The 25,279-nt window shown below is 31.6% G+C and overlaps 1 protein-coding gene and 1 long non-coding RNA gene across 2 annotated transcripts; one reads left to right on the top strand and one right to left on the bottom strand.

Annotated features, from left to right (window-relative positions):
* Positions 1 to 4,590: 4,590 nt before the first annotated feature.
* On the bottom strand, positions 4,591 to 6,248 carry LOC122301755. Its single transcript, XR_006240221.1, has 2 exons — positions 5,923 to 6,248; positions 4,591 to 4,822 (listed from the first exon to the last, which is right to left on the bottom strand). It is a non-coding gene; the product is annotated as an uncharacterized LOC122301755 (long non-coding RNA).
* Positions 6,249 to 16,933: 10,685 nt separating this feature from the next.
* LOC122310284 (brassinosteroid-responsive RING protein 1-like) lies at positions 16,934 to 17,726 on the top strand. Its single transcript, XM_043124169.1, has one exon. The coding sequence runs from the start codon at positions 17,071 to 17,073 to the stop codon at positions 17,620 to 17,622; it is 552 nt and encodes a 183-aa protein (XP_042980103.1). The 5' UTR covers positions 16,934 to 17,070; the 3' UTR covers positions 17,623 to 17,726.
* The last annotated feature ends 7,553 nt before the right edge of the window (positions 17,727 to 25,279 follow it).

Here is a 25,279-nt window from a genome sequence, read left to right as displayed (position 1 = left end):
TGGATATGCAATGTAGCATCCATCGGTTTCAAGTGCAATAGACATGGGTAGAAGGTGGAGAATCAATAGGTTGGCACAAAATCCCAACCAGAGTAATTTAAAGCACGTAAAAACAGAAAAACAGACCACTAATGGCCAAATTAGGAGATTAAACTATGAAGACAAATAGAATTAATTACCTGGTGTCCAAAGGCAAAGCATATGCCCATAACTTTTTTCTTCATGGAGTCCAGTTTCTTCAACAGCTCACGAACACGCCAAAGTACCCTCCATACATCTTTTTTATGTAGTCTGAGTCCTCTAAGCTCAGAAGAACGGTGAATCTCTTCCCACCCATTTCCATTCTCTCTCCCTCCCAATTCTCCCTCAACTCTCTCTTTCTCTAAGTGCGGGCACATGATAGATAAAATTGAGGAGCCTATGCGAAGATTACCCATTAGAGGGCTGCAGTTTAGAGTAAAACAGATCAACCGGTTATAAGATTAACTCTTGTATAAAATAATGACATTCTTACTGCTCTATTTTGTAAAATATATCTTCAATTTAAAATATTATTATTAATTAGTTTATAAAATAAAGTTGTCATTATCATCGTATTGTTTTCTCACTCTCATCATTTTCTAAAAGCATTCATGTTGGGATGACCATAAGTTTTGCAAAATTTTACTATAAAATCATCTTTTTATATTTTAACTACTCATCTTTTCAAAATATCTTTGATCTCACTCTAAGATCTTTATCTATTCTATTAAAAATAATATTCTTTCATCATTTCTTTATTATTTTTTAATTCCCTTCCCTTCACAATCTTAACTACTCACTCTTTTATTTTATTTTTTTTTAACTATTGATCTCTAGTAAATCTTTTAAACAAAAATTTAAATTATTTTTCGAAGAGTGCGATAATAGATTCAAAAGTATTACATATTTTTTTCAAAATTCGCCTTTTTTCCAACAATAATATTTTCTAACAGTAAAATTATCAATGGTAATAATTAGTGTTATTCTCCTAGCAATAATAATTTTTGTCATTTTCTTAACACTCATATTTTTTAACGGTAATATTTTGATGTATAAATAAGAGTATTTGCAAAATCAAATGACAAAGCCAAGTACCATAGTCATATATCAATAATTAAAGAAAAAACAACACAAAATTGGTAATCATATTGAGCACAGGTTGCCAATTTTAATCAATAAGAAGTTAAGTATGGATATATCATAACACAAAAGAAAAGCCAACCAACAAAGCAAAACAAACATAACACAAAAGAAAAGCCAACCAACAAAGCAAAACAAAAACAACATGCTTAAGTGGGACAATTCTTCACCACAAAGGGTTGCCACATATTCCCAAAAACTTCAAAATCAAATGCTAAAGGCAAATACTATATTCAAATATCAATGATTGAAGAAAAACAGTACAAAATAGTTAATCATACTGGGCACAAGAGGCAACCATTTTTAATCAAGAAAAAGTTGAGTTAACTATGGGTATATCACAACAAAAAAGGAAAAGCCAACAAACAAAGCAAATAAAAACAGCATGGTTAAGTGAATCAATTATCGACCACAAGGGACTGCCACATATTCCCAAAGATTTCAAAATCAAATGACAAAGCAAGATACCATAGCCAAATATCAATGATTAAAGAAAAAATAGCACAAAGTAGATTATCATATTGAGCACAAGGGGGGGCCATTTGAGATTTTGAAGAAGTTGAGTTAAACATAGATATAACACACCACAAAAGAAAAGCCAACAAACAAAGCAAAATAAAATCATCATGCTTAAGTGGACCAATTCTCGACCACAAAGGACTGCCACATATTCTCAAGGACTTCTAAAATCAAATGACAAAGCCAGATACCATAAACAAATATCAATGGTTAATGAAAAAATAGCACAAAGTAGGTTATCATATTGAACACAAGGGGATGGCATTTTTAGTCAAGAACAAATTGAGTTAAGCATGGATATATCATAGTACAAAAGAAAAGTAAACAAATAAAGTGAAATAAAAACAACATAGTTAAGTGGATCAATTATCTACCACACGGGGCTGCCACATATTCCCAAGGACTTCAAAATCAAATGACAAAGTCAAATACCATAGCCAAATATCAATGCTTAAAGAAAAGATTGCACAAAATAGTTTATTATATTGAGCATGAGGGGCTGCCATTTTTAATCATGAAGAAGTTGAGTTAACCATGTATATATCACAACATTAAAGAAAAGCCAACCTACGAAGCAAAAGAAAAACAAAACAAAAAAAAAAATAGTGAATCAATTCTCAATCATAAGGGGCTGCCACATATTCTCAAGGACTTCAAAATCAATTAATGGTATAAATCAAGAACATTTAGGCTTAGAATGTAATGTTCAAAGGCCAGGCATAGAAAATGAGCACAAGCTTGAATGGCTGCAAATTTGAGTTTTATTTGTGAAACTTTCACAATAAAAATGGTCATCTGGTTTACTCTGCCATAGAGATCAAGCCTCATTTACAATAGCTACTAATTTTACACTCTTAACATTCAATTCTAACCATCATTACAACTTTGATACATTATAAATACAACCCCAATGATAGTCCATGCATATCAACATGACAACACCATAAGTTGCAAAATCTCAATTCTAGAAACAAATTCACGTCTTTATCAATAGAGTTATCAAATTAACATTCTCAAGAGATGCGACAACAATCATTCTCACAATTTGTGATATGCAACTCAAGCACATATACTCAATCCATAAACCATAAGAACATACAACTCACTGAATGGAAATAACATAAAAATTTAAAACTCAAGAATCAATCAATTAACAATAAAAGGGGAAAAAAAACCAACAATGCAAAGGAGGAATCAACCATTCACAAATTATAAGTTGCCAATCATAGCAATTGTGGAAGCCAAATATCACAATAATAACAAAACCAAAATATCACAGCAAAGCCAAAGAACATGTTGAGCTCACCCAAATTACTTGAGTTACAAAAACTTATCAAACAATAGTAGAAATTATTATAGAATCACACGAAGCTAAAGTAAACAAGAAAATAAACACACGACATATAATTAATGTGGTTCGACAATGATTAAAAGGAGTGTGTGTGTGTGTGTGGGCGCGCGTGCTCTTGTCAGAGTTGGCTTGGAAATTTATCGAAGAAATTATTGGAAGGGTTGCCGTCGATGGTCGCAAAGGAGACTCGATATCTAGGCGGGCACAAGAGAGAATTGAACGCAGGAGGGTGAACAAAGCACAGAGGAGGAAATAATAAACATTGGAGAAAATAATCTACAGTACCTCTCCAAATATGTGGATCTACTCTAGCATCCCCAAATCCAAACCCTAATTTGGGGAGTAGGATGTGAGGGTATAACTTGCCATTTTCCCAAAACCTCCCCTATATTTTGGAGAAAAATATTGGAGAAAATGAGCCGATGAGGAGCGGATGACAATGCTCTAAGAGTATTTCATCCAGTGCCCTATTCCATTGTTATCCCCAAATTATGGAGAAAAATTTAGGGAGGAGCTGATAAATCCCCTCCCATCCCAATCCCTATTTTAGGGTTTTGCTATAGGAGAGAAACAATGATTCCTCATATATGGGGAACTATTATTCATCCCCAAAGTGACTTTAGGTTGTTGGTCCCTTGTGTTCCCTCTCTCACAACACAACCACCATTGACGGTGGTTTCTCTTCATTGGAGTGAAAACCCTATAAGTGTTTCTCACTCTTCTTTCAATTTTTACTACTGAAGCCCCCTCCTATGGCTGGATTCCGTTGTCTATGCCATATGATTTTTGGGCTCCCATGGCTGAATCTCTAATGCATATTTTCTGAGAATTTTTTTCCTTACCCTTAGGTCTAACTTTGGCCTCTGAAATATTTGCTTGTGATATTTGGTCCTTTCATTTGTGCTCTATGGTTTGGCATTTCAATTTGCCTCTGTTTATAATAGATTTTTGAAATCAGGATCTTTCCATTTTATGAGGTTGTTTGTGATTTTGGGGTTGTTTAATTTTAAACCACCAGTTACCATTTCGATTACAGAATTTGTGATTTTGGGACTTTTGTGATCATTTTGGTCAGATTGGCATCTCAATTGCTTGGTATTGATCGAAGGGCCTATTGTGATGAAGGGGCTGTTTGATTACTACTATTCTTTACCATTTTGATTGCTTATTTTTTCTTCTTAAGCTGTTGGTTTATTGAGACAGTTTGCCATTTTGATGGACTATTTGTCATTTTGGGGCTGTTGGTATTTTGGTCAAATTGGCATCTCGATTGATTGTTTGTATCAAAGGGCCTGTTGTGATGAATGGACTATTTGATTACAATCCTTTTTTGCCATTTCAATTGCTTGTTTTTTATGAATGAGCTATTTGATTACTATTGTTTTTTGTCATTTCAATTACTTGCTTTTTTATGAAGGGGCTGTTAGTTAGAGCTTGTGGTGCCCCCAACTCTCACTTACGAAAATGTGATAATCGTGATAAGAGATGATGATAACATGGGTCACACACCCCAAACAACAAATGCTAAATGTGTGTACAAGCATAAAGTGTACAAGAAAAATCGCAACGGATAAATAAAAGATAATCAATTAAGTACCAGAATTATAAATACAAATTCACCAGAATAAAAGCATTTTAAAGGTTATACAATTATCCTACAAAATATAACACAAAGCCAAAATACATCGACAAAAGAAATGGGAAATAAATCTCAAAGCCAACAATCGACCACAGGTCACTCCTCCGATGGAGCCGAAACCTCAAGCTCGACATCCTCATCTACATCAAAATCTACAATTCCATAAAACGGAACCGTAAGGTAGGGATACCACGTGAGATTATGAGTTTTAATAAGTAACCAACCAAACAACCCAAGATATAAAAATACATTTAAACAACCAACATGAATGCATGCACATGCTAAAACATGCATGAGACTTCCAAAAATGACTATTTTTCCAACGTATGTCAAAAATCTCATTTGGCCCAAAACAAGTCCATTAAAAGAAACAACTGCCATTTGTCCAGAAAACGGATCAAGTATAAAACCATCATTTTTTCAAAAAATGGTCCATATATCCATTTATTAAAATTGGTCATTTTTCCAAAAAATGACTCATTATCCAAATTATCCCATATGCACCATGATATCATCTAGGGACCATTTACACACCCTGGCTCCCTTAGTCATACCACTGGTAATGACCCTGCATGTAATTTCGTAACAAGCGATATCCAGCTTCGCTCCCAGCGCGTTCGTGACTAGGTATCCTCTAGCTCTCACCAACAGATGGACCACGAAGTTGGTACGAGAGCGTTACCATCTCGTCTGATCCCGTTGTAACCTTACAACAATCTATGAGATGTCACTCAGTGTTATCTACCCATGAGTAATAAGAGGAGTTATAACAAGATAATGTTTCATCTCGGCTTAGGGTAATGATACACACGCACCCAAAAATCCTTTTCTCAACACGAAAACCTAGTTTTCATTCATATCACGTGAAAATGCATGCAACAATGTTATGAATGACATGATGAAAATAATCAACAAATAAAAACCCAATCACTGCCAAACTCCACAAATATACACATCCTCCAATCCGACCCAAAAATCCACACTCCTCGAACCCGATGCCCGGCCCAACCAAACAGACTGCAGAAAAATATGTTAGTATAAAAATGTATTTAAATCTCGTTAAATTCTTTTGAAAATTACTTGCAATGATGAAAAGGCAAAACTTTGGAAGATCAAAGCATACAAGCACCCAATTAATACCAAAAGCAAACCCGAAATAAAATCACCAATAAGCACGATTTTGAGACTGAAAATGGGACTCGAAAATAAAGAAATTCAAAGCAAAAATTGAAGAAAATGTGAACTAATTTACAAGATGAAAAGAGGAGGCTAGTGGCTAGACAAAGGCGTTCACAGCAACAAAACACACCACCAAACAAAACCAAAAATGGAGCTCACGGCTTGGACCAAAATAGGGGCACGGGATGGGGCCAAAAATAGAACACGGGTTGGTGCCTAAAACAGAGCACAACCGAACACATGGCACAAGGATTTTGAGAAGAAAACAGGGCATGGGTTTGACTTAAAACAGAGCATGGGTTGGGGGGGGAGAAATGCTAAAAATGCAAAGGGTTTCCCAACCTAAATTTGTAATACCAAAGGACAAGGGAAAGAGATAGAATCAAGCAAGGAAATGCACCACGAGCTGACTTGTAGGGAGAAGAAAACCAGATGATAAATAAAACTAGAGAAAAGAAGAGAAGGCACGGTTTTGTAACAAAAGAAGAGAGCAAAAGATCAAAGACAAAAAAAGGAAAAGAAAAACCATACCAAGATTAGAGAAAGGGGCTACGGCAGTAGAAATCTGTAGAAGAAAAAGAAAAGAAACCAAATAGAAGAAGAAGAAGAAGTTGATCAACACAATAAGGGAAAAAAAGAAAGAAGAAATCGAACTACGCTAGACAAAGAATAAGAATGGATCTGCGCAATAACAAGACCTAAAGAAGAAAAAGAAAATGAAAGTGAAGAGAGAAGAAGAGCAGCGGTGCAGGCAGAGATGAAGAAAGGAAGAAGAAAGAAAAGAAACAAAGCCCTAAGAGCAATAGCCAAACGACGCCATTTAAAGGGATAAGGGGGCTGGGCTGCAAACCAACGAGTTGGGCTTCACAAAATCGAGTGGGCTGGGCCCAAAAGAGAAATAAAACCCAGTAAAACAAACCCACCCTAAAAATAAAGGTCCAATAAAATAGAATGGGTACAATAAAATAGATAAAAAACAAATAAAAACAATAAAACTAAATATTAATAAACAATAAACAATAAACTAAATTAAAATAGAGAGCAATTTAAATATTAAACAATAATTAATATCAAGAAAAGTACATTAAAATAAATTTCACAACTTAGAAATCATAAAATGATACAACGAAAATCCTATTAAATTTAAAATAAGAGAACCAATACTAATAATAAATAAAATAATTAGTTAATTAAAACACACGAAAATACGGGATATCACAAAGCTATTCTTTGCCATTTCGCTTGCTCGTTTATGATGAAGGGGTTGTTGGTTATAAACAAAAGGCATTTCGATGCCTTTTAAATATGATGAAGGGGCTGTTGATGTGAGAAAATTGTTAGTGTGAGAAATTTTGAAAAACTTTTGTTTGTGGTCTATTGTTAATTGTTGTGTTGAGTGGGGACTTCTTGAGTAGATCTCCATAAGTATTGTATAGCTTGTACATGTTATTCACATAACCCATAAGCATATGCATCAAGTATTAACACATCAAGTTTATGCATCAGTTGTTGTACTTCTCTATTACTTGTGAACTGGACTTACTTGTTTGCATGTCATGGACTTATTAACACATCAAGTATATGCATTAGTTTGTTTATGGTATCATTACTTATCATTATTAATTATTATTCAACATCTAAGTTAATTCACATGGTGGTATCTCTTCTATTGTCATAATGGAATTAGTTGCTGTTTGTTTCAATTATCTAATGGGAATTCCTTAGGACCGGTCCGGCTGATTTTGAACAAATAACAGTCTGCCACTTACACAGTTACACGTATGACTTCCACCATATTTATCCTAAACTAGCAAACATCAAAAAATCGATTTCAAAACAATACCTCTTGCACCCTCCTTCGCTGACTCGTCGTTACATACCAACTCCTCACCCACGAATCGCAATCCCGAATTGCACCCCAATCTCATCACATACCAACTTGCCCTTCAGAATCGCATCCCCTGGGTCGAAGCTCAACCCGAAGGAAATCAATCGCACCCCTTCGTCGAAGCTCAACCCGAATGAAATCCCCACGAATCGGCGTCGGACTCCTTCAAAACAGCTGGCAAGTACCAAATAAAGATAAGAAGGGTGCTGCCAGGAATACTCCAAAATAAGAGTGAACGAACGAGCGAACGACGAAACGTGTTTCACGAAGGTGCACCAGATCACCACCTGACCATGCTTAGGAAAATCGTTAACTTACCCATTGTCTCTTTCTTTATAAATATAGGTGAACTCAACTGTTTCATTTGGATTGTTATGGTAAAATCAAGCTATTTTGTCCGTGTAACAGTGGTAAAATCATCTCTCAAAAAATATAAATAAATAAAAGACATTGAGTAAGATTATCTCTCGTGCTCTGTACAAATTTAGAGTACTGCTTGGATAAATGTTCATGAGTCTGCTTGGATAAATCTCGTGCTCTAAGCTCCTTCTGCATCAGACTGAGATTGGGCGGTGCAAACAAGTCTCACAAGCGTCGGACTGAGGGCAATGCACAGAGACCAACGAAGCAGTGAGGAAGAGAAGCGTAGTGGGCAGTGCAAATGAAAAAGGGGCTAGCAACACGTACGACCACGACCTTGATTCTCTATGGTCTAGCGTATTTCTCTTTTAGTGTTTTTTCTTACGTGTCTTGCCTTGAATGGATGGCTGTTTTTGTGGGATTAACAGTCGGACCGGTGGGAAGCGTTTCTCTTATCTAATTTGGACTAAACTTGCTGTTGTTATATTGATTTCTACCAAATGCCTTTGTATGCATTCATGAAGGGGTTGTTTAGTATTGATTTAAGCATATATAAGGCTGTGATGATGGTTTAAATGACTCTATGAGATGGGGTTAATTTACAAGTATTTTTAATGGGACTCTAACGAAAGTGGCAAGGTAATCTGATTCCTGGATGGCCACCAACTTTTTTGTGATTCTTTTCACAAAAGGCAATCTTGATTTTTTGGTTTTCTTAGTTGTGCTCCTGTCTCACACATGATGTAAATATTAAAATCATTCTAAGTCTATTAAAAGACATTTTCTTTGGCCATTTCAATGCATTAATTTTGTGATTTTTTTTTTTGAAATTTATCACTCTTGTTGTTGGTGTTTCCTTCTCTAACAACCTCGACTGTGATGATAACAAAGCCAAGTAAGGACATAGGAAATTTGGCACACACCTCATGGCATGATAATCCAGACGGCTAATAAATAGTGGCAACTGGTTGTTGCAGCCATTTGAAATCAATGTGAAAAATTTCCTGTATGTTACCATTTTGGTTCCTGAGCTGCCTACCAAAATAAGTGGACAAACTTGAATGGAAATGCTCATTGTTTGCCTACAAACTTGAAACAAAACAAAAGATAATACTACAAGTAGTTGCACTACCAATATGTCACGCTTAGCAAACAATCATCGCAATGAATACCCAATATGTTATTGTGGTATTAAAACATGTACGAACCGCTCATACTAGGAAAATAAGGGGCAACTATTTTTTGGATGCCAAAACTATAGGGTTATTTTGGTAATTTTGTTGGAATTAAATTTCAATTTTATAATTGTAACTTGGATGTTGATGCTTACAAATTTTATTATCTTGTGTAGGCTGGGCAAGCTTGCAAGTTTTTTTTGTTGGTATAACCCAGAAATACCATCATATGGGTAGAAGAAAATTATCCGATTAATGGCTAAACTTCATAAAATACAAGTCTCAATGGACATCCAAACTAGTAGACATCGAGTAGAAATTGATTTAGAGAGGCGTAAGCAAAAATGGAGAAAACTAGTTTCATTATTCTTATTTCGATGTTGTGGTTATTTGTTTTGAAAATTTACTTTGAAAAATTGTGAGCTTGGCGACATGTACTAAACTTTTGGACCCGGTATATAGGAATTGTTTTAGATATTGTAATTATTATTATTATTATCTTGAATTACCTTTCATTTCAATATAATTTACAAGTGTTTCTAATTTTGTATTTAGTAAAACTACAAAAAAAAAAAAAAAACTGTTGGAAAAATACAAATATTTATTATTCGTATTAATTTCATTGACATTTGCGTATTTGGATAAAAAATAATCTTCGTGTTATAATGATTTTTAGCTAAAACTAGAAATATTCAATATAGGAAAAAAACCAAAATAGTTAGTAGTTAAAAATGAAAATAGAAGTAGGAGAAAAAAGTAGTAAATAAATAATAGAATAATATTATTTTAATAGAATATAGAAATGATATGAAATAAGATGTATAAAGGTTTTTTAAATATGAGTAAAATTTAAGAGAAAATTATAAAAAGTGTGATTTTTAAATAAAATTTAAGAAAAATTATGAGAAATGAGATTAAATGCTCTAAAGACCACATATTGTTGTCCCACCATGTCATGATCATATGCTCATGATGGCCAAGCTTAACATGGAAAGCTTTTACGAGGAAAATACGAAATTACAAACTTGTACGCTCACTGTTGAAGACAAGCTCACCGTTTTTAATCCAAATATGCAGAAATGGACTAAAATGGAAAAGGCCCAAATGTATAGGTTGTTATATATCCTGACACAGGACGTGATCCATTTCCTGGCTTAATTAGGCCCATCGTTACAAATCCCAAACAGGGGAAAGCCCGTTGGCAAAGACCAAGCCATGATCCTCAGGGATCCGCTGACCAATGTTATGATAATTAAATTTTTTTTTATTTTGAGTAATTTTATATATAATTGTGAAGTGTATAAATTCAATATAATTATTTTAAAAAATAGTAAAATTTATTATTAAAAAATTAATTTTTTATGTGGATCTTATGCTTTATTCATTTTTTTAAAGCGATCATGCAGTGGTTGCACAATTCACGGTTGTAAATATCTTTTTTCATTTTATTTTTAATATGATGCATTTTTTATTTAATATTAAAAAAATTGTAAATATAATTGAAGAAAAAAAAAATGAAAATGAAAATGAATTGAAGTACTTGAGCGCGGTGGTTTTCCATCTTGAATCTAAAACAATTTTCTTTCAAATCATGTGTGATTTTTCTTTTAATAATTATTATTGTGGAATAATATGGAAGAAAATCTGGAGTTTTGGTATAATTTCTGGGCATTATAAAGGTTATTTATTAACTTTGTGGGCTAGGGAGTTTTCTTAAATTTTGGGAGGAAGCAAGGGAAAACTTTTTAGAGGAACTGGGAGAAGGAGGTTTTACAATTGAGAAATGCTACACATCATCTTACACCACACATTTTATATATTAAAATATTATTTTTTATTTATTTTATTTTTTATTTTATTTTATTCTTATTAAACTAATTAAATTATTTTATTTATCATCCACACACTACATATTTATTATAAAAAAAATGAAAAAAAATTAAAATAAGTGTGGTGTGTGGAGTGTGAGGATGACAAATAGATTTTTCCTTTACAATTTTGGGGGGACATTCAGGATTTTTCTAAATTTCGGGAAGGTAGGGAATTTTCAATAGTTTTGGGAGACCTATGACCACTGTCCACTCGTGGCTCCGTACGTGTCAATGGAGGAACTATTCGATGCTTCAGTTGGTAAAGAAGATTTTGACCTTTTTGGCGAATATTGGTTAATGAGTAGGAACAAAAGCCTCTCAACTCATCTCCTATGGTGATGGCATACCAATATCTAAACGCACAACAAATAATTTAACTTATCAACTCATCTTGTACGATAAAGGCACTAATCTATAATCCAAATGCACAAACTACAATTTGATTAATCTCATCTGAATGAACTCAATCCATCTCAAATAATATAGTGTATAAAACAAACGTTAGGTTTACTGACAAAAGTAACATGGCATGAAAAGCAAGGATGAGATGAGTAGAACCCTACTTTTCCATCTTGCCCCCTTCCTAAAACTCCACCTCTCTCCATCCCTATGAATATATTTAAATATATTTATAAATAATATTTTATCATTATAAATGTTATTCAATCATTATAAATATTATACAATAATTGATAAAATTTACGACAATCAAATCCCCCAATAATTAAAACCATCTTATCTCATTTTTAAATTTAAACATACAAAATTTTAGGAATCATCTCATCTCAATTTAACAATCTCACTACTATTCAACCCAACAATCTTACTATTATTCACTACTATTCTCATCTCAACTCACTATCCAAACATCCCCTTAAACTTCAGCCACATTTTAGTCTCTTTATTCATATTTGGAGTTGTGAGATAGTTTTTACTTTGTTAAGTAATAATAAATATAGCCATGAGTTGTATAAGTGTCGTTCACTCATTTTGAAAAAGAGTAAAGTTTACTATTAAAAAAATAATTTTTTCAAGTGGGTCTTACTTACTTTCTTTAAAAAGAGTGTGCTGTATTTGCACACTCTAAAACTGTAAATATCATTTCTTTGACAAGAAATTGCAAATGGCTTACTCTTATTAACTCTATTCATCTTTAATTATCTCATTCCTGTGAAAAAGCTAATTTGGAAAAGAAATCAAAGCTATTAGCTAGTTATCTTATCATTTTTTTGGCTAAATCATGAGAATAAAACCCACAAATAAAATAAACATTTGAACAGACACAAAATGGAAACATGTCTGCATCAAGATCATAACTTCAACCTTTGTAAAGAAAAGAAGGGAGTTATGACAGAGATTGAGGGTTGGCAGAGAGGACAGCCAAAGGGCTCCATCTAGGAGATCCAAATCAAGGGTCAATGGAGAAGATAGAAACCACAAAACTGATGAGATCAGATAAGATAATGTTTTGAGCCGGTGGGTCTGGATGCATGACCCGAGAGTGAGAGGAGGAGAAGACAGACTTTAAACAGAAAGGACCCCCCCTTGACATGCTATATTTCTAACTTGGATAGCTTTGTCCTTGTTTAATCAATACAACGTCTGCTCAACCAATTTTAGTACAGAAAACAACAGCACCTGGCCTACTTTGAACTAAAGTGAGAAATATAGCTTCTAAGGCATTTGGGACCATGACTCATGTCTTGGCCAGGCACCAGCAAAACTTTTGGCACTAGCAAAACTTTTGGCACTGCACTCAGGCTCGCGCTTAGTGCTTGAACTCAAAACTTCTGTTTTAATACCGAATTATGATATCAGATTCATTTCAGTAACTCAAACCGACGGGAAGATATAGTTTTAATTATTTTATTTACATTGAATTATGGCGACTATCTGGATCTCCTATGCAGCCATATCTGGTGCAGGGTGCTTGACTAGTTATGGTCAAGATTAGTTAGCCGCACCACCATGCACAGACGATATCTGTCCCTTCTGTCTAATCTTTCTCTTTCTCTCACTGGCCTAGCTAGTCTCATGGGGGACCGTGGACTCTCCTTGTCCTCCTCCATCATCATGTTCTTTGGAGTGGGAATGTCCCACCCTGTTCACTCGGGTCTTTGTTATCTATTACCTACCTTGGTGATCCAATTTTCTTATCTTTTTCGAACCCTTTCAGTTTTGATATATTTTTCTTTTTGTTATGTATGACCAGACCAGCAGCAGAATGGCAAGTCTGAGAACTTGTGTGTATATATATATATATGCATTAATATTCAATATAGTTTCAATATTAATCAAGTTAAATTTGCATCTATTCTTCCATAATGGATGTATGTTTGAAAATAAAATGTTTTTCTTTTAAATGGTGAAAATTAAGAATAAATGACTAATAAAAAAACCTTTACACCTCTTTCTCATTATACTCTAAAATAAAATATGATTATCTCAACTGTCAAGGAAGATTCAGGACTGTGGAACACGGTTTTTCTTCTTATAGTATTATCTGCTTGCCTAAAAAAAAATAGAGAGAGAGAGAAGGAAGATTTAGGACTTAGCTAGATTACAGAGTAAGATAGACTAAATGTTTTTATATATGGATAGAACAATATTAATTGAAAAATGCTTTAACTATAAAAATAAATTTATAAATTAATGCAGTTTGATATGATATGTTAGACTGTAAAATTACTTTTATTATAAAGTAAATCTAACTTATCATATCAAGTCATGTAATTTGTTGGATTTATTTTAGTGAAATTTTTTTGTAACTGTACTAAATACTTTAGCATATTAAATGCTTGTCAAGTTATGATTTGTAGAATACACATATGTTATGAATCTGATCTCTTATATTCAATCTATGGGTTTGTAGATTTAATATGTTGTTCAATTATAAAGAATTTGACCATGGTAAGAAAGAAAAAAGAAGAAGATTAATGGGAGGCATAGAAGAATAGGGGAACTGTTTGGATTCAGAAATCATTTCATCTCATCTCATTATTATAATTTTTTTAAATTTTTACACAAAATATGATTAGCAATTCTATTTTTTCAAATCTTAATTTAACTTTTTCAAATTTCAAAATAATAATCATATTAAAAAATAATATTTTAATAATATTTTATTTAACTTTCAATTTTTAACTTTCATTTAAAATTTTATCATCTTATCTCATTATTCAAACTGTTCTTAAAGAGAAAGTTCTAAAAAATAAAAGTGGTAGAAAAATGCTAATTCGAGAAACCAATACATTCACTCGAAAGATGTGATATGTAGTGGAATCTTATGATTAAAATTTAGGTTTAAAATAAAAAGAAAGAAAAGGAATGGTATGAAATGGATTAATTGGAATAGTGGAGATAAGTTGGTACTTTGTGGCTACTTGTGTTAATCTATATTTTATTCAAGTGAAATGATAGAGAATCCAAAGATGCCAAACAATAATAATTAGGCGTGAGTTGGACTGAGACATATAATAATTGCACACACTAATTAATCTACACTTCAATCCGTGTTTTCTGAACAAATCGTTGCTTTATGTGTGATAAAGAGTGGTTTGGCCAATAGAAAATGGACATGCAACATCTGAAATCATAATTGCTAAATGGTGAAACTTAGTCCATGATGACTTTGTTTCACTCAATTCAATTGATTACTCAACTGATGATGAAGTAATCAACTTGAGTATACTCTTCCTCTCTAAGTAAGACATGATGGCCCTTTCAAGCTCACAAGATTATTCACTATTTCTAACACATTAGTTTAACTTTCATATAATATTATTAATATTGTAAGTGTCTTAAAAATATATCACTGATAGTTGTGGTTTGATGGTCTATGAGTTTGATAGCGAGTACTTTGCCTTGAGGTTGAACGTCGTAACGAAAAGTACTTATGATTATTGATAACCTATTGACTCATGGATTATTGATGTCCTCGTTGGATTAGGATCAAGTTATCACTCAAGTTCGACTTGTAAGAAATCCTTGCAATTCTCGCCTACTAGTCCCCTCCCGTATGTCTCTCCAGTGGGTTGAGTGCTATTATAATCACGTCCTGATAAGGAAAACATTTCTAATTGCCCTCTTCAACCTTTTTTTTTTTTTTTTCGAAAAAAGTGTCTTAAAACTATATTAAAATTTAAAAATCAATTATATAACATAATGTATCTATCGCATTAATGATATTAAGCAGTTGTTATTTAAATGCGCCCGGTAAGCCTAAACCCATTAAAGAATTTAATTGAGATTACAAAGTTTAAATAATAATAAAAAGAAGGCTTCTCATAATGTGATAGTATCTTTATTCTAAAGCTTGAAATATTACTATACTTTTTAAAATGAATGTACGTTAGACATCAACGTAACCTAGTTAACTTAATTTTTCATATATGATATAATTGGGTTGTTCATTAGGTCAGAATATATTCTAAAACACGGAGAGAGAGAGAGAGAGAGAGAGAGAGAGAGAGAGAGAGAGAGAGAGAGAGAGAGAGAGAGAGAGAGAGAGAGAGAGAGAGAGAGAGAGAGAGAGAGAGAGAGGCAATCACACTATATTCGACTAGATGTTAGGATTCTAAAGTTGCTAAATGAAAAACCTTATTAAATTGTTCCTTGTAATGTACATCTTTATATATGCTTTAGAGAAGTTTCTCAGGGTAACAATAATAGTGGACTCGTTTGGATATTTGGAGTATCTCAGAATTTTATGAATAATAGTGAAATAATATGTGAATAGTAGTAAAATTATTCGAGTTAAAATGTTTTATTAAATTTTGAAAAACGAGAGAAAAATTATATAATATTATTTTATTTTGAAATTTATAAAAGTTGTATTGATTTTTACATTTTGTTTAAAAATTTATAAAATTTGTAATAATTAGATAAAAAAATTAAATATTTAAAATTAATAAATATTTTATATTTGAGTAATATATGAAAAAAAGATTGTGATAAGCTTTACAAATTTTCCATCTTATCTCATTTATCAAATGTACCCTAAACCCTCATTGTCAATACAATCTTCAAAACGAAAGAAAGTAGAGTCCAACTTAATAGAGTTGTTAACATATATATATATATATATATATATATAAATGACACACAAGTAAGTATGTAGTTGTGATTTGAGTGGCTCTGTAGTCACACATGGAGATTCTGACAATGCAAATTTTTTTTATATATTTTGTAAATGCTTATATATATATATTTTTAAAAAAATTTATAATATCATTAAAAAATAAATTTCTTTAATCACTAAATAAAATAAGAAAACCACCGTTAAAATCTACAATCGAGATTCCTATACGTGGGTTTAGCCTTTCTGTCTTAACTTTGAAGCAAAGAAACAACTTGGAAATTATGACACAAACCTAACCCAATCCTCTGTACAAGTTCAATTACTCCATTAGAGATTATCACCGAGATGATAAGCAATAATTACGCACCCACTTCCTCACAATTTCCCAATTACACCGCGTGATCCACGAGTTTAACAATCTGCACTCTGCCCACGATGGCCGCCTCTATTTTATTTTTATTTTTTTTAAATTTCTTTGTCCAGGAAATGGCTGCTTTCTACGTACTAGTTTTCTCAACTAATATTCAATACAACGCGTATTAACTGAGGCATACGCAGCCTTCCAAGACCCAAACTCACCAAACAACCCTCTGATTCCTTCACTCACCCCACCAATCATTCTTCGCCGCGTGCATATCATCTGCCATATCACTCTCCTCCCAGAACTCACAACCTGTAATTGTAGCTTCTTATTATCACAGCTGAAACAGAAGCTTCCAAGTTCCAACCCCTCTCTCTCTCTCTCTCTCTCTGTGAAAACTCTATAAAGCTCTCTCTCACAGAAGCGTATTAGCTAAAGCCCTCTCTCGTTGAGAAAAAGGTCCAGTTTTTTCAACCTCCGAGCTCCATGGGCTTCCCAGCTGGGTACAGTGAGGTTTTCCTCCCAAACATCTTTCTCCAAACACTTTCCCTTCTGGGTTTCGTAAGAAGTTTCATTTTCTTGCTCTTTCACTTCTTGGGTCTCACAGACTTCCTCGAAACCGACGCAGTTTGGCCGGACGACGCGACCCGGATGCCCGAACACAAACCCAAACCTGTGTCCGCGCTCCTAATTCAGGAATTCCTGCCAGTGATGAAGTTCCAGGACCTTGCGGAGTCTGTCGGCCCCGCGGACCAGCCGGAAAGCTGTGCGGTTTGTCTGTACGAGTTCGAGGGAGGGGAAGAGATCAGACGGTTGAGGAATTGCAGGCACATTTTCCACCGGAATTGTCTGGACCGATGGATGGAGCATGATCAGAAAACTTGTCCTCTGTGTAGGACCCAGTTTGTGCCTGAGGAGATGAAGGATGAGTTCAATCAACGGCTTTGGGCTGCTTCCGGTGTGCCTGATCTTCACAGTGAGTACAGTCATGATACAGTAGCGTTCGATGGTTTTTTGTACGGTGGAGGTCATTATTGAATTGAACCTTTTGTAATGTAAATATACATCTATGCATCAGAAAATAGTACGTAACATTAAAAAATAAATAAAAGAAATTAGAGAATTTAGAATTTCTTTTTTTTAATTGATTTTTGCTCTCACAAAGAGTCGGTAATTTCTTTATTATTTTTCTTTTTAGTTGTAATTTCTTTAGAATTTCCCATAAAACGCACGGCTTACCATTGAAGGAAAATTATTTCTGTGGATTCTTTTATTTGATATGATATGAACATGAAAATAGTGTCATAGATTCTCAAATTTATTAATTATTCTATTATCAGTCTGGACATGATCAAAATGCTTTAAAAAATTGGATTTGATCGATAAGATTTAAATTTAAAAAATAAAAATGCTTGAATTCTCGATAATAGGTTTCTAATATTTCTCCCGATATTTTATTTTTATTTTTTTATTTGATAATTAAGTAAGTATTTTTTTATTGATATTATGAATTTTATTTATTTTTAAAAAATATTTAAGAGTATTTTAAAAATACATAATAAAAAAAAATTACACTTGTCAAGACCCAAAAATTGGGTCTCGAGTCAATGGCTGTAGAGCCACTCAATTTTAAAATTTAATTTTTATATTAAATTATATCATATAAATATTTTACTATCATATGTACTCTATATACTAATTTGATAATAGAACTTAAAAAAAAAAAATGAGTACTATGTTTCGTTTAATTAAGGAAGAGTTAAATACAGTATCAAAATCTCACGTTAATCAATGTTAACATAGACACGGTAAATTCTAGAGTTAAATACTCTTCAATACGCATGTTGTATTTATGTTAATTATTTAAATATTTGAAATAAATAATTGTTGGGATTCTAAAAATAGAAAATATACACAGCAGTCTCACACTTTTTCACACTATTAAAAAATACAAATTTACTATTTTATTTTCTTCTATTTTACACTTCGAAAATAATAGTGTGTTGAGTGTAAATCTGTTGTGTAGTAGTTCTCTTCTAAAAATATTAACAAGCACAAGTATTCGTTTTAATTTAATTTATTTGAGAGTGTGTTGGCCATGACATAATTCGGGATGTGATCAATTAATTCCAAGAAATTTGTGAAAATTAGTTATTTTTTGACTAAATTCTTAGAAATATTTATTCAAAACCAAAAATAAGTAATAAATTCTTAGAATGTCTGTATGATTTTGAAAAAGAGTTATGCTAACAGTCATTTTTGTATATTCTTTACGTATTTTATTGATTTAATTGTCAAAATAGTTATTTTATATTAAAAATATGGCGTAATCAATTATTTCATATTAGTAAAATGCATAAAGATTAAGTAAAAATGGTTACACATAAATTTTTGTAAAGTTTATATTTTTCTCTGAAGATTAAATAATTCTCCACAACCCAAAGCTAAATAATTGGCAAGTATAGATGGGTACTGAATAATCGAACAGAGTATTTATTTATTTATTTTTATTTTTTAAGAAAAAAATAATGTGATGTTGGGCTGTTGGCAATTGTGGAAAGAGGTATGGGGGCAGGCAAAGGACGGTTTTTTCGGATCTTGTCCGTTTAAGTTGATTTTAATATGTCAAGCTCTGATTTTAATGATACCACTCGAATCATTTTCAAGGATTACACGTGATAAAATAAATGAAAAATTTATAGTAAAATAATTTATAAATAGTAATAAAATAGTTTGATATGTTTTATAAGATTTTAAAAAATAAAAGAAAAAAATTGAATAAAAATATTATAAAATTAAAATATTGTTATAATATAATTTTTTAATATTAGTTTTGTTTTAAAATTTAAAAAAGTTGAATTGTTTTTTGTGTTTTATTTAAAAGTTTGAAAAACTTGTAATGATTAGATGAAGAAGTTGAAAATTTAAAAATTTGAAATTAATAAGTGTTTGTATTTGAATTGTGTTTAGATGTTGATATAAGATCAAATTAATTGAAACCTTTTGGGAAATCAAATGGAGCCTAAATCTTGAAGTTTTTCCATTTATATCAAATTACCATAAAAACAGCCATGGGTGAACAACAAAATTGCATTGCTGTTGAAGAGATATTTACAAATAATTATAAATATTATCGAATTCGTTTGGTTTATTTTTCTCCTAATTATTGGTTTTAGATGCTTTTTCACAACAATTATAAGAGGATCTTAGTCTTAAATGCACAATATAATTTGTCAAAGGATCAAAGATCAAGATTTTTAGTACTTCTTTGGAGACATTAAGATGGACATTGTCAATATTTGAGTAACAAAACCATGTTAGTAAAAAAAATAATATTTGTAATTATAAAGAAGCTTAAGGACCTCCAAAAAGACCCTCCTACCTCCTGCAATGCTCGCATCTTTTTAGTCAGAAAAATTTCCTATTATATTTTTTTTATTTTCTCCGTTTTTTGTTTTTTTTTTGTTTTGTTTTTTGGGGGTGGAGGTTTTTCTTCGATTTTCATGGTCATCAGCTTCTTTCGAGACTCGATCTTTGATGTTTCTAGTTTGAGGATCTAGGCTTTGATCCATGATGGGAGGTTTTCGGGAAGAAGAAAGCAAAAAAATGATAAAGGGAGAGAGATAAATGAAATAATAAAATAAAATTTTTCAGTATGAACAGTAACTCATCTTGTTTGAACATCATCTAAAAATTGCTGTAGCTTGAGTGTTGAGTGTTAGACTTTTTGCTAGTTCAATATAAAAGATTTTTCTCATATTTAATTAAAATTTAGGTTCGGTTTGACTACGTAAAATTCTCATCTCAAATACAAAATTTTTATTTCATAATTACAATTTTTTCAATCTTTATATAAAATATAATAAATAATTTAATTTTTTCTTAACTTTTTTAAGTTTTAAAATAATATTAATATTAAAATATAATATTTTAATCTTTCATCTAAAATTCAAAATTATCATCTCAAAATTCTTTAGTACCCAAACATAAAGTTAAATTTACCTAAACAATTGCTGCTCTAATGCTCAAAGTTAATGAGTCCATTTTTTTTTTTTTGGTTGATAAAAATGTACACGCAATCAAAAGATATTTATCCTGGAAAGGTACAGACACGATCCGGGTTTAATGTTATCACCTGAATGGATATGATATCCCTATTTTCATTTTCCTTCTTCTTTGGGCGGTGCTAGGGATAAGGGATCTGGGGATGAAGCTCACTGCTTTTAGCTTTCTGAGTTTTTTTTTTTTTTTTTTTTGCTTTTTTTTACATTATTTTTTAAAAAATATTGTATTTTTTTTTAAAAAATCAAAATCAGAATATTATTAAAAAATAATTTCTTAATTATTAAGTTAAAAGACATTAAAAAAAATGGGAGCTAGACGGGATCTCTATAATTTTTTTTTCTTTTTTTAGAGTAATATTACATCTACTTACAGTTTTATTTATATTTTTATTTATAACATTCATTTTATTAATTTTTTTAAAATTTTTATGATAGAAGAAGTAAATTATTTATAAATTTTTTTTAAATACACCTAACATTTTTGTTTTTTTAACGGTTAAGGTATTGATTATGAGAAGTGATATCCTTACAACTGAATCACCATCTATTTATTGCTTTTAATAATATAATATTTTTTTAATATGTAATTTTATCAAATCAAAATAAAAATTAAATTAAATTTTTAAAAAATATATTATTTTAATCTAAAATTATAAACAAATTGTAAAGTAATAGCTAGTATATCATTTTTCATTGATTATTCGTATCATTGCCGATGTTTCTTAAAACGAGGTAACATTTTCAGCAGTAGAATCTAGGCCGTGGTACTGAAGATACATTAAGAGCTACAGCAGAGAGAAGCCTTGTGATGGAACAACCCATTTGCTGCTTTTATACCTGTAATAAGACCCACAAAAATTAGCCATTAACAAACCAGCTGGAAACCCTCTTCCGATGACTTTATCTTGGTTGTGCAGGTTTTGTTCGATCAATATATATATATATTTTTTTTTGTCAATTAAAGGCCATGTTTGACTTGAATTGAGTTAAGATAAGTTGAATTTTTTATGAATTATAGTGAGTTTTGTAGAGACTATTTAAAATAAGTTTAGATGTATTTAAATATTAAAATAAGTTTATATATATTTATGTGAAGTTGAAAAATATTGTAGATCCTACGTGTAAAGATATATTAAGTTAAAAAAGGTTGTGTATTTCATGTGTAAAAAGATTTTAAATTGAGATAAGTTTAGTGATTTGAAAATTATGTGTTTAGATATTAGACCTAACTTAAAATTAAATTGAATTGAGTTGATCTTAATGCAGTCGAACAATACCAAACAAAGCCTAAATGTGATAACTTTGCAGCAAGACTGATGGATATATAAATAAGAGAAATATTTTAGCCATTTTATAGAAATAAATTTATAAATTTACATATGTTGATGTGATTTGCTAATATATTATAAAGTTATTTTTATTATAAAATAGATCTAATGTATTATATAAAATTATTTTAATTTATGACATTATTTTTGTGAAATTTCTTTGTAGCTGTATCTTTTCTCATAAGATAAACTGTATTTGTCAAATATCAAATATGTTCTAACAGATTTTTAATTCCTTTTATGAGTTTATATAGGTCTAGATTGATGAAAAGATTAAAATTATGAATTAGAATGGGACCAAAATGCTCTTATGACTTTCATGATGGCTAGGAAACTTAATTAACTAATGAGAGGATTAATTACTTTTACGTATATATAATATAATTTGTGCCTCTGATTATTAAGAGATACTCTGAGATAGAGTTGTTAGCATGTTCTTTCTTTCATGGTCAGATCTCAAATTTCTAACAAATAGCTATAGAAATATGTATGTTCAACATCTCATATTATATTACCAAATTCAATATTGTGAAGTATAGATTTTCATAAACCCTTATAAAATTATAGTTTGGTGTTAAAATATTTAACATATGAAATCGACTTTATATGATTGTGTCTCTCTTCTACTTAGGATATTCAAATTCAAACAAGAACTTAAAAAAATCCTTTCTAGTTTTATCTTCCCAACCTTTAATTGTTTACAAAATTGAGAGAAATGGACTGCACACATTACAGATAGAGGGGGATGCATTAAAGATATTGATGGGTGGAAAATCATGCTAAAAAACTCATTTAGAATGAGCTATAAAACAACTAAGCAAATATTAAAAACGAGTAATGCTACATACAGTTATGGAATGCGCAAACGTTATACAATCGCTTTAAAAAGAGTAGAATATACTATTAAAAAAGTAATTTTTTTCATATAGATCTTGTATTTATTCACTTATGCTAAAATAATTGCATGACGTTTGTATACTCATGATTGCAAGCGTTATACAATCGCTTTGAAAAGAGTAGGGTATACTATTAAAAAAGTAATTTTTTTCATATAGATCCTGTATTTATTCATTTTTCTAAAATAATTACATGACGTCTGTATAATCACGATTGCAATTATCATTTTTTGTTTATTAAAAACGCTTAATTAAAAATTAAGTTGATGAAGATGGGAGATCGTATGCGAATCATTCTGCAAAAAGGAAAGCATGAATTTTAAGAAGGTTTTAGATATGGAAATCAGTTAATTTAACTCGATGCATGCCCTACTTTTCATTTACAACATTAAGTTCTTGCACATCTACTTATCTACAAATCTTCGAGCTAGATCCTCCTAGAATTTGTGTAGGGTATGGAGAATTTAATAAAGAGTTCGATAGCTTATGGGTATTCTTTTTCAGTTTATATTATGACAAACGTTAAGCAAAAAGAAAAGTTTTATTTATAGGCGGGTTTAAATGATATGTCTTATACACCAGTTTATAAATAGAATAACAGTTCTGCTACGGGTAGTCAACTTCGCGCACACCCTGTGCACCCCTGTTGACTTGGAGGGGCAATTTTGTAAATTTGAAAAAAAAAAAAAAAAGCTGAATGAAGGAAAGGAAGAGAACCTTTATCAGAACTGAAACTTCATCTTTCTTTCCCGCTTAGTGCTCACGAACTAAGAACCAATCGATAGCTAAACCAGCAGAACCACCCCTTCTCGTCTCCGCCACCGGCACGTCTGGGCACGACTCTCTCGCCACCCGCACTGACCTCAGATCCAGGTTTTGCAGTCATCAAAATGAGGACTTTGACGATCTCTTGTGCAACATCCCCCAGTAACTATCTCTTGCTCCCCCTAATTTTTAACTTCTTCAATTCAATTATTTGATCCATTATAAGAAGGGAATTATGGATATAAATATACTATACTGAAGCTAAATTCCAACCCAAACCCATATACGACAATACTACATTCGATAAGCCACGATTCTACTTCAAATCGAATAATGCATAAACCTTGGTCATTGACAATTGTTAAATGCAAATTTAGACCCAATGATGAAAGCTTTATGCAAGTGAAAGTTGTATCACAAGGAAAGTAATGATAAGTGACACCAATTCTGAAGGTGAAGAGGGGAAATTGAAAAAAAAATATATAGACAGAGCATAGGACTACGTATGTATGAGGTTAGAAAGAGATAGGGACCTGAATTGGAGATAGGAGCAAAATAGAAGAAGGATGAGAAGTCGGAGTGGCATTTGGGTGGTGAGCTTCTGGGCTTTTGAGAATAATAATATGGTAGGTTATCATTGTGGGTTATCTGTTTCAATCAATTTCGGAGAGCACAGTTTCTAATGGAAGAGAAGTTTCAGTAGACGATTTCGGAGAGCACATTTTCGAATGGAAGAGAAGCTTCGGTTTCGAATGGAAGAGGTGCTGCAAACTGCTCTCCCAAATCGACCACATTCTTCCATTCGAAACTGGACACATCGCTGCGAAGAGAAAAAAAAAGTCCAAATGAGTCGATACGCACTGTTTCAAACTGCTGAAAGCTTCTCTTCCGTGCGCACCGTTTTATTTATCCCGTGGGCCGTGGCTGCCAGATGGATTTCATGCGCAGGGGGTGCACGAAATGGTCTACCTTCAACATTTTCCATAGAATAATTCTTAATAAATTGCAGCTTATCACGTTTTAATTTTAAGGCGCATATGCTACAAGACCTAACAAATTAAGGATAAAAAATGGAATCCGAATTCTTAACTATATATATAGTTAACCAATGTGGCAGAACTCAATATATAACCTTACAAATAGTTGTTTTTTTATATGCAAATTTATCTTATATTTTAAATAATAGTCCAATTATTCCATGTCATCATTTTTCATTTTTTAAGAGAGATAAATAAATGAAATGGACACTATAATATTTGTAGAACTTAAAACGTGAGAGTGACATATACATACATATGAGTCTCGATTTATATATATATATATATTTATATATATATAATTACACTATAAAAAAAATTAAGAATATATTATGTGACAGTAATATATTATGTGACAGTAAAAATATATTATTGCCGACACTTAATTTTTACATTGGTAAGTTATGGAATTTGTTGGCATTTATGTTATTATGTAGATAATAATATATAGTTTTGATAGCGTTTAAAAAAATGCTGACAATTTTTAAATTATAGCTTATCGAACGTTGGCAATACTTTATTTTTTTATAATATATGTTATGTTATTATATATTAAAATCAATGTTTTCTTTCATTTACTCCAATTGATCGATATCATTATATAT

Source organism: Carya illinoinensis, chromosome 1, assembly GCF_018687715.1.
Source record: "Carya illinoinensis cultivar Pawnee chromosome 1, C.illinoinensisPawnee_v1, whole genome shotgun sequence".
Classification (NCBI taxonomy): domain Eukaryota; kingdom Viridiplantae; phylum Streptophyta; class Magnoliopsida; order Fagales; family Juglandaceae; genus Carya; species Carya illinoinensis.
This window is presented reverse-complemented; position numbering and strand designations above follow the sequence as displayed.

Coding starts and splice junctions, on each gene's coding strand:
- LOC122310284 (XM_043124169.1), top strand. CDS start 17,071: ATGGGCTTCCCAGCTGGGTACAGTGAGGTTTTCCTCCCAAACATCTTT.